The 15,139-nt window shown below is 41.1% G+C and overlaps 1 protein-coding gene across 4 annotated transcripts in view; it reads left to right on the top strand.

The window, feature by feature from the left end:
• The window catches only part of LOC125456227 (syntaxin-binding protein 3), a 61,552-nt gene that overhangs the window by 26,790 nt on the left and 19,623 nt on the right, over positions 1-15,139 (top strand). For 3 of the 4 annotated variants that reach the window (XM_048539150.2, XM_059647810.1, XM_059647811.1), the window contains 5 exons: positions 1,455-1,555; positions 5,832-5,998; positions 8,101-8,191; positions 8,741-8,865; positions 13,559-13,660. In XM_048539150.2, the coding sequence (XP_048395107.1) occupies positions 1,455-1,555; positions 5,832-5,998; positions 8,101-8,191; positions 8,741-8,865; positions 13,559-13,660 (586 nt within the window). The remainder of the gene's footprint in view (positions 1-1,454; positions 1,556-5,831; positions 5,999-8,100; positions 8,192-8,740; positions 8,866-13,558; positions 13,661-15,139) is intronic. The other variant, XM_048539151.2, reaches the window with a different exon arrangement.

The following is a 15,139-nucleotide window of genomic DNA, read 5'->3' as shown; positions in this document are numbered from 1 at the left end:
GGAGCCACAAAGGCCTGCCTTATGATCATCTGGCCATTTCACGTCTAGAGTAATTGTTTAGAATGTCAAAATTAGGGTACTGGGCTGTCACTACACAGGCCAACAGTACGTTTTGAAGCTTGCTCTTGCCACCTAATGCAGAATTTAATATGAAGCCTGGCATTGCGAAAGAAGTTTTCAGTGGGGTATCCTGAACTGAGGCAAAAGCTTGCTGGGTTAGTTAGAGATCGGATAAGCTTGCGCCTGTAAGGAGCACATTTTGGTGTCAGCAGGGTCAATGTTGGATGGGAGCCGGCTACCAGGCGCTCTCTGAAAATATCTATTATTATACACGTGTCCTTTAGCTGAATATCATTTTGTGAGAATAAATGAAACACACGAGAAATGAATACTCTGTTGCAAAATAACGAGGTGATCCCAGAGTTGTGGAGTGTGTGTATGAAGTTTACGCAGATAAGTCAGTTAATTTGCTGATCTAGTTATTTTGGACTTTACCTACAGTGAACATTTGAAAAGGTGTTCATTAGGAAGGGAGGTGTGCTTCAGCATTGCAGCCAGAGACACTGGCATCAGTTCAGTCTTGTCTAGTCATGAATATGTTGAAACGTCCGTGGTTTGTATAGGAATGTGTTTTAAATCTCCATCTTTTGCTTAGTGGGCTATCTCATAAGAGTCGACATTTAGGGCTTGCTTGTCATTGACTGAAATCATGGCCCTGAACTGGCAGAAAGATGTCACCTCTATAAATAAAATGCCTATTAGAGTTTAATGGGCTGAATATTTGTGACAGGGTTGGGAAGTGTTGGTGCATAAACAGAACTAAAAGGCAGCCCATGATTTTGGGAACCTAGGGAGCGTGGGCTTCTTTGTTTGAGTGTGACTTGAAGGTGAGATAACCTATTGCAATGAGACCGATAACAATGCAGTAGACCTGTGTGTTAGGTTATGTCACATGCAGCAGTAAAAGCTGGGAATACTGGAACCTGTGTTCTGTCTGACCTGCTTTATTGTGTGTGATGATGCGTTGGCGAAATGCTGGCCCTGTGGTTTCATCTGAAACACATTTGATCTCAGCTCCAAGAGATCATCAGCTTGAGGGCAGCTGTCTGAAAGTCGAAACTAACAAAAATTTTGTGCCTATAGCTTAGCAAAAAGCTGAACCAGCTACTTGATACCATAGTCATTCTTAGGGTATGACCACACCATAACGTTGGTATCTTTCTGTCCATTGAATTAATATGTTGACGTCAGGTAAAGTGGACTATCTGTATTTTCTTTTGGGATTCAGTGTTTAACCTCTGAAGTTGCAGATATAGATGCATTATGAGTCATTGCCTTGATTATATTGATGTTCCCAGTTTAATCCTGTTTATATTAAGCAATACTTTTTAATGAACATTTGAAGTAAAAACAGAGGGTTAGTTTTGTTGAAGTATCTTTTTTTGAAATTCTAGATTGTCCTGACAACCTCTTCAGTCAGTTAAAGACCACGTGTACCAAAGCCATAAAGCGTTGTAAAGAAGTGAACATTTCCTTTCTTGCGTATGAATCTAAGGTACTTCATAAGCATTTTTCTACCAAAAAGAATTTGTGAGCACAGTAGCCTAAATGTTCAAATGTTGTGGTGCTTGTTTCACATGAAGTAATCTGCTTTGTTTTAGCTATTTGGATGGAAAAGGGTTGTGTCTTCCACTTTTTAACCCAAGAGTGCAGCAAGGTTTCATAGAACATGGTAAAGATCTAATTCTAGGATTGCATTAACGCACCTGTGCTTATGTTTCTCACATTTCATTTAAAACCTTGTTAGATTTTTAATTATTTTTAATTGCAGCTGAGTATTTAGTTAGAGAATGCATTTGGAAGTGCATTACATTCAGCAAAACAGTAATCAGTTGCTCTTAATCAGAAAAGCATTAAAGTTCTAATTGGTATGATGCTGCATTCAGGGCTCTATGGGCTATTAATTTATCTTTAAGCTGTCGAACCTTGTATGGATGAGTGATAATGGGAACTGCAGATGCTGGAAAATCCAAGATAATAAAATGTGAGGCTGGATGAACACAGCAGGCCCAGCAGCATCTCAGGAGCACAAAAGCTGATGTTTCGGGCCTAGACCCTTCATCAGGCTTCTCTGATGAAGGGTCTTGGCCCGAAACATCAGCTTTTGTGCTCCTGAGATGCTGCTGGGCCTGCTGTGTTCATCCAGCCTCACATTTTATTATCTTCAAACCTTGTATGGATGTGTTACACTGAAGATTTCAGTTATTTAATTTTACCATGGTATTTGCTTCCTGTGCAAAAAACATAGCTCAGTAAGTACACTGTTTTCAAATCAACTAACTGCTCCAGCTACTGTCGATGTTACTATTTGACAACAAAGATTCTTGCTGCTTTTGTGTACCTAGGCTGCTGAAAGTCTGGCTCATAGCGTTTATTATTGAATCTCATCCCAAAGAACTAGTCTTTCCTGACATTACTTTGGAAAGAAAACAGATGAAACCTGTAATCGATTAAAGAATCCTGTGTTTAAAATTCTGCCCCCCAACTGTTTAGAAGTGATCAGTTAAGCCAAATAAAATACCAAACCCATTGTTTCCTTTTCAAACTAGTTATGGGAAATACTGTAAAGTTAAGTAGGTCAGATGGCATCTCTAGAGACCAGGAAAGAAATTTTGAGTCAAAAATCATTCTTTTTCGGAAGAACCCAAATCCAACCCAGCCAGAACAGGGATCAAACAGTTAAACAGCGCCAACATATTGGTTCCCACATAGTCTGAATAGCTGTAGCAACACACTCTTCTACATACAGGCAGTCCCTGGGTTCTGAGTGAGTTCAGTTCTGGAATCTGAAGGCAGGTCGATTTGTACACAAGTTGGAGCACACTGCAGGTCTTTAAAATTACACGGTTGGACTTATGGACATGATCTTATATGAGTGTTCTTGTTCGGACGTGTGTAAATCAGGGACTCCCTGATTTGTGTTGTCACCTGGAACGATAGATAGTGATGGTGAGGCTCCAGTATTTTTCCCATCAACTAACTGGCCAGGAATCTGTCCTGATGTTCACCTGTTGCTGTATGTTGGAAGGATTTGTAGGTTGGCACTCGAGTTGTTTTGCCACCTTACCATCAAACCTTCCTTGGCCATCCAGCCCTGTAGTGGGACTTGAACCTGGAGCTGCTGACTTGGAGGTAGCAATCCTACCCACTGCGCCTCTGGAGCTCCCGGCATTTGTATGAACTCATTAGATATTGGCTGTTTATTTGTGACGCATACCGTTTTTGTTTCCTGTAACAGCTGTGGATACTTTACATTGTTGGCAAAAATGAAGTACAGCCATAATTTAGATGCGACACAGTTGAATTCTGAAGTGCTGGTTTTACAAGGATTTTGATTACAAAAATGCAATGATTCCTTTCTTCACTTTAATCTCAAGATGTTTAGATGGAGACAGGCAGATTTTTATTGCCCCTCAATCTGACTGAGAACATAAAACCACAAATTGAACGGATTTTTGAAAGATACTTTGCTGCAGGTCATCCTTCGTTTAGGAAGTGAAAGTGGTCTACTTTTTCTTCTACCTAAATTTCTGCTGAATGACTTTCTGGATCAGCTGCTTAGCAAGGCAGTTTGACCTACAAGGGAGGGTTGGCATATGACAATATACGATGAGGAGAAAGAATATTTCTAATGCATCTATTGCATAACAATTGGATAGTAGGCCCTTTGGCTCTTATCACTTGCCACTCCACCCAGCCCCAATAGCTCCTTAATACCATCCACCCTCCAAAATTGCACTCGCATGCCAACTTTTTAATCCTGTAAGTTCAAAAAGGACGACACATAGACATTTCTAAAAATGGGTATGCTTGAGAGAGCCAACGTTCTATTGATTTTATACGTTATTGGTGTCACGTGAATTTATAGGTGGTAGTGTATTTGTTCTTCATTTTTCCCAATATACGATTTCTATAAGGGAGCTCTGCTAAATTGAGTCATCGGGCCTTTTCAGTATGACTCTTCGATACTGAATCTGCACCAACAATAATTACCACTAATGTTGCACTGATCCCAGTTTCCTGAACTAGTCCTATATCCTCAAAATGATATGATGTTTCAAGCGCTCATCCAAAATCTTTTTTAATGGTTGTAAGGTTTCTGGCTTCCACTGCCATCCCAGGCAGTGCATTCCAGATACTCAGCATCCTCAAGGTCTTTTTATTTTCTCTAATCCCCTCAGAATCTCCTACCCGTTAGCCTAAAACTATGCCCCCTCATGATTGACCCCTCAACCCAGAGGAACAGCTGCTCCCTGCTTATCCTGTTCATACCCATCATAATCTGATACGCCTTAATCATGTTCTCCCCTCAGCTTTCTTTGCTGTAAAGAAAACAGTCCAAGCCGAGCAAAAAAGATGAGCAAAGCAAAGCATCCAAGCATTAGTGCAAGCATTATTGTTGACTTTTTGACAAAGGGAAATAATTTCTCTTTGGTTACTTCATCTAAATCCTTCATATATAATTTTAGTCACCTCTGTCACATCTTTTAGCCTTTTGTTCTAAGGACAACAAACCAAATTTTTCTTTTTCTCTCCACGTAACTGCAAACCTTCATCATTGGAATCATTCTGTTGAATCTCTTCTGCACCATCACTAAAGCCTTCGTGTCTTTTCTATAGTGTGGTGTTGGTAAAATAGAACACAGTTCCCAGGTGCGGCTGATCTATATAGATTCCAAAATCACCCTCATTCCCACCTCAGCTCTCCTTTCCTCTCACCTGATGGCTGCTCTTCCTATACAGAATGCCCGACCCTTTGGACATTCCTGTTGTCACCACCCTCTGCTGGACTGCCTGGACCTGATCCCTTTGACTTAAGCGTGAGTGCCCCTTTTGAATAGGCTGGACCACTGCCCACCACCCGATTCTTCTTTGAAGCCAGGAGGGGAATGGTGCTGTCAACTTGTTTAGCTGTGGCTCTAGCTATGTGTTACATCTGCAAAGCAGCCCTTAGACAGGCTGTAAAGATTCCCAGGCAATGGCAGAATGAGGCCTTGCGCAGTTTACTCCTGCACCACTTGAGAGTTATGGGACTAATAGCATGCTGGAATGTAGTGGACACCAGATATTGAGCCAAATTCTTGAAATCCTGGAAATTCTGGGACTGTTGGTCATCTGCTATACAGGACTGCTGTTGTGTCATTTTGAAGGCTTGGCTGATTCTTAAAAGCTACATTTATTTCATCAAAAGAGGTACGAATTCAGATTAAAGAGAATCAATCAAGGATTTTAATTGGGTCTGAATAGAAGACTTTGTTTTATTGGAGGTTGACCACAAGAGATTTAAAAACTTTGATTGGGTTTCACGAACGGGAGGCTTTTCAGTATCCACTGTGTGTGAGTGAAATTATTGTTAGATGTTTATTGTTCTTATCTCCGTAGGGTAGGTATGGCCTACCTACGGTGAATGCAGGTTGAGTGGCTATAAAATTGGTGTGGGGTTATGTTGGAACATAAGAGTTGAGGGGGTACAAGGGGTAGCAGTGAAAGGTTTATTAATCTGTAATTATTGGGTTTGTTTCAGTCTTTCTTGAAAATATCTGCCAAATGGGCTTAATTCCAATTGTATGGTACATTTCCACTGTTTGCAGAGTCCTTCATATTGACTTTAGCACTTTATTAGATTCTTATCTAGTTTCACTTAACACCCCATGTTAGTAACACCCAGATTTGGATTTTTTTTAAACCATCTAACTCTTAAACATTCATAAATGTTTAAATCAAAATCGTTTAGATCTTCCCTGATAAAACTTTCTTCTATCTTCAACCAGGTGTTCACTTTTGACATTCCTGATGCATTTCATTCTATCTATAGTCCAACGTCAAAAGATAAAGTAACCACGTTGGAAATGGTGGCTGATAAAATTGTGACATTATGTGCAACTTTGGATGAAAATCCTGGAGTACGATACAGAAAGGAGCGTGGAAATGACTACAGGTTCATTTTTGACATTTTATTACATGAGAACAAGATATGAGCTTGTTGTTTCCTTTTGAATGGCAGGGGTATAAAGGCTTTGGTTTCTAGCTTTATTTTTGTGTACAACACTATTTCCGCAAAGCTTCTGTACCTACCTAGCTAATTTGGATAACCTGAAACCAGCAGAGCTCAAGAGCAACAGTTTGATTCAGGTGAAGGTGTTTAGTTTATTTGGTGTTCATTTTATTTCTCCAATTCCAGTGGCTCTCAGTAGATTTCTTGGGTTATATAATGAATGTCTGTGGTTCTATTAGCCTTTATGCTTTTAGCTCTGCTCAAGTAGGCAAGCATTTGCTTCAGCATTCCTGGTCTAGGAGGGGTAAAGTGGCAATGTCCCTGTCCCTGATGATAGGTTTTCTTGATGGAATTCTTACCTGTAAGGATGATGGTTAAGGACAGGCTAAGGATTGCTGTGAATGTTTCCTGTCAGTGTTTACATGAAGAATGGTTATTAGCACCAGGTACAATAATAGTCAGCACCTTAAGAAACAGGCATGTTTAGACAATAAGGGAAAGTATTCTTGAGTACTTTAGCATTCAAAAGCTATCTTGGGAAATGGTTGCAGCTTGATAAACTATGGGTCTGTGTTTATAATGTACTGTATATCTGTCTTCCCTCATAGGGATAGAGGAAAGTCTGAGCATAGGGTACCTATCCACGCTGCCTACACACGCAGCAGGTGGCCCAAGAGTAATATCCAGAGTTTTGGAACAGGCTATCCATTTTGTCAGTCTGGAACTTGCCTAGTGAAGACAATGACTAAAGGTGGCTGGCCAGCTCCCTGATATCTTTTGGTGTTTAATATCTCCATTCACTAACATGTTCCTTATCCTGCCTTTTATTCCACTTGACCCTCCTCCCTTTGTGAACAGCATAAAAACCGTCATGGGGCTTTTATGGCTCAGTGATAGTGTCGCTAATTCTGAGCCAGAAGGCCTAGAGATAGTCTTGCTGTATAGGTGTATCGCATCATCTCTGAACAAGTTAATTACAGATATCTAAAACCTGTCGCATTTCAACTCTCACCAGCTCTGAAGAGGAGTCACACTGCACTTGTAACATTAGTTCACTCTTTCCACAGATACTGCCCAACCTGCTGAACATTTCCATCACTTTCTGTTTTCATATTAGCCACAGCTTAGTCAGTCACACTCTTGACACTGTATCTGAAATATCAGTTCAAGCTTCTTATCAGAAACTGGAGCTCGAAGATCTAAGCTAATACTTGACTGCAGTACGGAGGATGAGCTGAACTGTTGGAGTCCTACCTTTTTCAAATGCCTATACAAAGCATGGCTTCGTCTACCCGCTGAAGTGGCTCCCATAACATTTTTGCAGCACAGCTATATCTGGAGGTCTGGCCAGTATTCGTCCCTGAACCACCATGTCAAAGTCAGATTATCCGACAACTTGTGTGGCAGTTTGTGGACATTTGCTGGAATTTGATAGCTGCCCTTCCAACTTAACAATAAGACTAGACATGAAAAATACTTTACTCGTTGTAAAATAGTGTAGGTAGTGAAAGGTACAATAAAAGAAACAGGGGTGGACAATAAAAGTGCAAAACTTTCTTTTGAAAAGATATAGTCAAGACAAATTTCACATCTCCAGTGCCGAAATAAAGTCTGGCTGCTAAGTGCACATACTGCAGTAGCTATAATTGAGTCGAATATTACATAACAAAAGCACGCACTCAAAATACCATCTTTCACCTTCTGATGCTGACTGAATTGCTATCCATTGTAAGAAAATTCTGTTTTTATTTAGTGTTTCAACCTTGTTTGATTTCTCAATCCCTTTCATATTGTTTTCAGCAGTAGTTCTGTTTTTGCGTTGATATTATTTTCATCTTTAAGATTTGCAGGCAATTTGAACAAAATGTGGTGACAGTGTTATTTGCCCAGCAAAAATCGATCATTAAGATGTCAAACTCCAGTAATCAGTTCCAAAGATACTGAATCTTCTGTGATTCTAATTCATGACTTACTTGTACCACGGTAAAAAGATCACCTAGATCAAAATTTTATTTCTGTTCTGATGTTTTTGTGATTATATCCAGGGCTACTGAAAATAATGCAGAATATCTTGCAAACATGGTAGAGGAAAAGTTGGCAGAACATTACAAACTAGACCAGCAATACAATGTAAAGGTAGGAAGTGTGTAAACCCTGAAATTCTGATTTCAGTTTCAGTGCCTCTGGTTTGATGTAATACTGTGGAAGCAAGCTCGCCGGTGGGTTTGTTTCTTGTGACGTAGGAGTCCTCTTGGCATGTATTTGTAACTGTTACAGCTTGCAATCACCTGATCTTTTGATTCTACTTGGGCTCAGGTCATCACCCAGCGTGAGGCTATCACAGCTTTAGTGTGGCTTGGCTCTGTTGTCATTTTTCAAATCATTCCAAATGCACACTTTCCCGGTCTGTTTCCTCATTATGATCCTTTTTTGGTGCTTGGCAAATTGGCATGGCCCCAGTCTTGCAGCGAACTTGATTGTTTTGGTTTAATATAGTCCAAAGTATAATTGAACTGATCAAGGCAGGAGCCAGGGTGGTATGTACTGCATACATTAGTCCTTTCGAAAGTTGACTTAACATTCTAGTGTATGGGGGAAGAGTGGTGGTGAGTTGATAATTTATTTATCTGACTGTACATTTGAATTGTACCTTAACAACTGAACTTTGGTTGTGGAACGTTTCAGGGAAAAACACAGTCACAGCTTTTGATAGTTGACCGTGGATTTGACCCAGTGTCGACGATATTGCATGAGCTCACCTTCCAGGCAATGGCATATGACCTGGTTCCAATTGAAAACAATATTTATAGGTAAGCATCAGAAAACCTTTCAGTTCAGTACTGCTGCGTTAGCACTATCTGTGTTTTGAGGAAGCGGATGTTAAGAATTGTAATTGTTGGGAAATATTACGGCTTGAAGTTTTTGTGAGGCCTGCACTTGAGAAATGCATTCAGAATGCAGTAAACCCTGCAACAGATTTGCTGAGGTGAATCAAAATTCCCATTCAGTGTTTGCATGAGCGAGAGTATAAAATCTTCAGAATCCAGTGTAATTGAGCAGTGTCGTTGGTGATTGATTATTGATTGAAAATAGTTTCAAGATTATTGCATTTATTATTGTTGCTGCAGCAACAAATCAGTCTGTGGTTTCACTTGGATCTTAGAAATTTTGGACCAGGAAGAGTCAATTTGGTCTTTTGAACCTGTTCCACCGTTGAATATGATCAAGTCTAATCTGACTGTGGTCACAGATCCTCTTCCCTGTCTTAGGGTGGCATGGTGACTCAGTGGTCAGCACTGCTGCCTCACAGCGCCAGGGACCTGGGTTCATTTCCAGCCTCCGGCAACTGTCTGTATGGCATTTGCACATTCTCCCCATGTCTGCATGGGTTTTCTCCGGGTGCTCCGGTTTCCTCCCACAGACCAAAGATGTGCAGCTTAGGTGAATTGCCCATTGGGATGTGTAGGTTAGCTGGGTTATAGGGGGATGGCTCTGGGTGGGATGCTCTGAGGGTCGGTGTGGACTTGCTGGGTCGAAGGACCTGTTTCCACACTGTAGGGATTATATAAAATAAATTATATTATATAAACCCTTGCCAATTGTTCAGCCATTCAGGATTTCAGCGTACTCCAGTGGGCACACCAGAACTATTCTCAGCATTGACTTCTGGTTTTGAAAGCCACTACCAAGCATGGACGTCAGAGGCTTATGCAGCTAAAAACAATTAGAGGTACTTTAGAACCAACCTGTTTGGAGTTGTTTTTGGACATCTGGGGCAGGTGGGTCTTGAACCTGGATCTCCCAGACCAGAGGTAGGGACACTATCATCATGCCATAAGAGCCCTTTTATTTGAAGGAATACTACCCTTGCTGCCCTTGTGTATCAAAACGGTAACTTGCCTGGCCCTTAGTCTTCTGGTGAAAAGTAAGATCAGTGGAACTGAAGATAATAAAATGTGAGACTGGATGAACACAGCAGGCCAAGCAGCATCTCAGGAACACAAAAGCTGACATTTCGGGCCTAGACCCTTCATCAGAGAGGGGGATGGGGTGAGGGTTCTGGAATAAATAGGGAGAGAGGGGGAGGCGGACCGAAGATGGGGAGAAAAGAAGATAGGTGGAGAGAGTATAGGTGGGGAGGTAGGGAGGGGATAGGTCAGTCCAGGGAAGACGGACAGGTCAAGGAGGTGGGATGAGGTTAGTAGGTAGGAGATGGGGGTGCGGCTTTGGGTGGGAGGAAGGGATGGGTGAGAGGAAGAACAGGTTAGGGAGGCAGAGACAGGTTGGACTGGTTTTGGGATGCACTGGGTGGAGGGGAAGAGCTGGGCTGGTTGTGTGGTGCGGTGGGGGGAGGGGACGAACTGGGCTGGTTTAGGGATGTGGTGGGGGAAGGGGAGATTTTGAAGCTGGTGAAGTCCACATTGATACCATTAGGCTGCAGGGTTCCCAAGCGGAATATGAGTTGCTGTTCCTGCAACCTTCGGGTGGCATCGTTGTGGCACTGCAGGAGGCCCATGATGGACATGTCATCTAAAGAACGGGAGGGGGAGTGGAAATGGTTTGCGACTGGGATGTGCAGTTGTTTATTGCGAACTGAGCGGAGGTGTTCTGCAAAGCGGTCCCCAAGCCTCCGCTTGGTTTCCCCAATGTAGAGGAAGCCACACCGGGTACAGTGGTTGCAGTATACCACATAGGCAGATGTGCAGGTGAACATCTGCTTAATGTGGAATGTCATCTAAGTTTGGATTTTGTTAAACTGCGTTTAAAGTATTTGAAATATCAAAAGGAGAAACGGGCCTTTAGTGAGATTACAATTGACTACTATTACCAGCTCATCATTGATGGACAATGTAACCACAGGTAGAACATAGAACATTACAGCACAGTACAGGCCCTTCGGCCCTCGATGTTGTGCCGACCTGTCATAGCGATCTCAAGCCCATCTAACCTGCACTATTCCATGTACGTCCATATGCTTGTCCAATGACGACTTAAATGTACCTAAAGTTGGCGAATCTACTACCGTTGCAGGAAAAGCGTTCCATTCCCTTACTACTCTCTGAGTAAAGAAACTACCTCTGACATCTGTCCTATATCTTTCACCCCTCAATTTAAGGCGATATCCCCTCATGCTCGCCGTCACCATCCTAGGAAAAAGGCTCTCCCTATCCACCCTATCTAACCCTCTGATTATTTTATATGTTTCAATTAAGTCACCTCTCAACCTTCTTCTCTCTAATGAAAACAGCCTCAAGTCCCTCCGCCTTTCCTCATAAGACCTTGCCTCCATACCAGGCAACATCCTAGTAAATCTCCTCTGCACCCTTTCCAAAGCTTCCACATCCTTCTTAAAATGCGGTGACCAGAACTGTACACAATACTCCAAGTGCGGTCGCACCAGAGTTTTGTACAGCTTCACCATAACCTCTTGGTTCCGGAACTCGATCCCTCTATTAATAAAAGCTAAAACACTGTATGCCTTCTTAACAGCCCTGTCAATCTGGGTGGCAACTTTCAAGGATCTGTGTACATGGACACGGAGATCTCTCTGCTCATCTACACTACTAAGAATCTTACCATTAGCCCTGAACTTTGCCTTCTGGTTACTCTTACCAAAGTGCATCATCTCACACTTGTCTGCATTAAACTCCATTTACCACCAGTCAGCCCAGCTCTGCAGCTTATCTATGTCTCTCTGCAACCTACAGCATCCTTCGTCACTATCCACAACTCCACCGACCTTAGTGTTGTCTGCAAATTTACTAACCCATCCTTCTACGCCCTCATCCATGTCATTTATAAAAATGACAAACAGCAGTGGACCCAACACCGACCCTTGTGGTACACCACTAGTAACTGGTGTCCAGGATGAACATTTCCCATCAACTACCACCCTCTGTCTTCTTTCAGCAAGCCAATTTCCGATCCAAACTGCTATATCTCCCACAATTCCATTCCTCCTCATTTTGTACAATAGCCTATTGTGGGGAACCTTATCGAACACCTTGCTGAAATCCATATACACCACATCAACCGGTTTACTCTCATCTACCTGTTTGATCACCTTCTCAAAGAACTCTAAGGTTTGTGAGGCACGACCGTCCCTTCACAAAACCCTGCTGACTATCCCTAATCAATTTATTCTTTTCTAGATGATTATAAATCCTATCCCTTATAACCTTTTCCAACACTTTACCAACAACTGAGGTAAGGCTCACTGGTCTATAATTACCAGGGTTGTCTCTACTCCCCTTCTTGAACAGGGGAACCACATTTGCTATCCTCCAGTCGTCTGGCCCTATCCCTGTAGACAATGACGAGTTAAAGATCAATGCCAAAGTCTCGGCAATCTCCTCCCTGGCTTCCCAGAGGATCAGAGGATAAATCCCATCCGGCCCAGGGGACTTATCTACCTTCATCTTCTGAAGGATTTCTAATACCTCTTCCTTGTGAACCTCAATCCCACCTAGTCTAGTAGCCTGTATCTCAGTATTCTCCTCGACAACATTGTCGTTTTCTCGAGTGACTCTGTTTGCACATTTGGGTTGAATGTGTTGCATATACCTGCATAGGTGCAATTTAAAGAAAAATGTATCGCTGATCTGAAGGATTGGCTGCCTCTATGGGCTAGGTACTTCCTTGAGTAAATGCATGTTTGAACCACCATACAAGATTTCCGAAACCTAAGCATTGATAGTTTGGGCTTAAATCATTATTTTGTTCAAATTACGTTGAAATCTTGGCAGAAAATTTCAGAAATGACAAGTTTTGCTGTTTCACTTCATTTTGAACATGGTCTCTAGAATTGTTATGTCGCCTTTTTGTCTTGGTCCAAATGTTGCATTTATTATGAATTTTATTTTATTATCAATTCCATTCAAAAACTTAGCCTGATCAATTAAAACTTGCATTTTCAGTCTGTCCGGGCCAGACTTAATCATTGGGAAATAGCTTGAACAAATACATCATTTTAAAGTAAGCAAAATATCTGTAATGCTCAAAGGAACCGGCGCTGGTTCCATCCTTAACACGCCCCCTATAGAAAAAGATCATGTGTTTACTATCTGTATGCAATGCATGCAATAAATCCCTGTTTCTAAAATAAAAATAAACTAAAATTCAAACAGATTCCGCCCAAATGTGTGGGCACAGACAACATTTGTTGAAAGAAATGAAGTACTTTTTGTATCATTGAAAAGTTGCAGGGTGTTAATGTTGAAATTTTTGGCTTAGTAATGTTTTGCATTTTGGACTTAGCATTGTAGGCTAGTGTGTGATTATGGGCTTTAAAGCATAAAATTACAAGGCTCGTTGAATGTCATCCTTGGTCATACAGGAAACGAGAAGGGTGTTTGATTTGTTTTTCTCACCCTCGCACCTCTCATGCAGCTCTGTAATAGACATAAACTTGTAAGATTGGAAGAAATGTGGTGCTCAGAATTACAATGCAATCAGTGCCTATTGAAATAAAGACGTGACTTGAGGTCCTTTTAATTTTAATAGATACCAAATAAAGGATGAAACCGCAATGAAAGAGGCCCTTTTGGATGAGGATGACGAACTTTGGGTAAAGTTACGGCATTTACATATTGCCGAAGTCAGCGAGTATGTATAAGCTCCTTTCATTATGAGTTTAAAATGTTAAAACATTACAGTTATCTTCTCTTTTCTTGGCCTATGCAACATGTAAGATAAATAAATGTCTGTGTACATTGGAAGCTCACTGTCAGCAGTAATGTGTTGAGGTTGGTCACAATGCCCCAAGCTACTACTTAAACAGGGTTTTTGCTGGATAACCCTTCATAATTTGCAAAGGAAGTAAATGTAATGAAGTATCGTTTGCAAACTTTGGACTTGAAACTTGGAAAAGCATACTTGAAAACATTTGCCATCAAGTTGTAAGTAAAGCTCCATTCAATAGTAATGCCCAATGTAGTTTGTGTTGTTTGTGTAACCCAGCTACTGTTATGGAGTGACTTCCCAAATCACCAGTTAGTGCCAACAGCATCTGGTTTTGCCCCAAGTGCCAAGCAGTGTTTCAGTAATGTTATCACTTGTTATTGTGTACTTCATGTTTCACAAGACGACAGCATTTGGTTTGTTCACTGGCTTAGAATAAAACTTTAAAAATTTGAATTGGGTGTTGTCAAACTTGTGTTGTTATATTTTAATAACATTTTGTCAACAAAAGTACAGTCTGGATTTATGTAGCTTTTCAATTTACTAAATGAAATTCTAACGTGTTTCGTACACCATGTAATAAAGGAATTTGTTTGCTGCACTAGGGTCTGAAACATGCTTCCAGTTCAGTAGAGTACTGCTACTAAATGATTAAACTTCAACTAACCTGATGTTTCGTTTACTTAACAACAATTAGACATTGATGTCTGAAAAGGATGCAATACTTTCACAGGAGAGTAATATATTGTTCATTTTGTTTCATAATGCTCTTATCCAACAAAATATCAGAATATGTATTAATCTCCTCTCTTTCCTATTACAGACCACTACTTGTCCTATTTAACCCTTGCACAGATCAAACAACATCTCTGACCTTTCCCAGTTCTGATGAAAGGTCATCAACCTCATAGATTGACAAAAATGGAAATTGCTGGAAAAGCTCAGCAGGTCTGGCAGCGTCTGTGGACAGAAATCAGAGCTGATGTTTTGGATTGAGTGACGCTTCCTCTGCATTGTCGACCTGAAACGTTAACTCTGATTTCTCTCCACAGGTGCTGCCAGACCTGCTGAGCTTTTCCTGCAATTTCTATTTTTTGTTTCTGATTCACAGCACCCGCAAGTCTTTCAGTTTTTAACTGGTTAACCCTGACTCATTCTCCAAAGTTGCTGCCTCACCTGGTGTGCATTTACAGTATTTTCTATGTTTATTTCTGACTTCCAGCATCTTCAGTATTCAGCTTTTAAAATAGTATGTTGTCTTTGCTTAATAAGGCAGGATTTCAAATAATCTTTTAAAATCCATCAAAATAAGCAGGAATGTCCAAGTTGTGCTAAGCTATGGTTTTCTGATTGTCAATGTTCACTTTATGACTACCCATTACTGTAGTTGATCAGTTGGGAAGT

This window comes from Stegostoma tigrinum, chromosome 8 (assembly GCF_030684315.1).
Source record: "Stegostoma tigrinum isolate sSteTig4 chromosome 8, sSteTig4.hap1, whole genome shotgun sequence".
Classification (NCBI taxonomy): Eukaryota; Metazoa; Chordata; class Chondrichthyes; order Orectolobiformes; family Stegostomatidae; genus Stegostoma; species Stegostoma tigrinum.
This window is presented reverse-complemented; position numbering and strand designations above follow the sequence as displayed.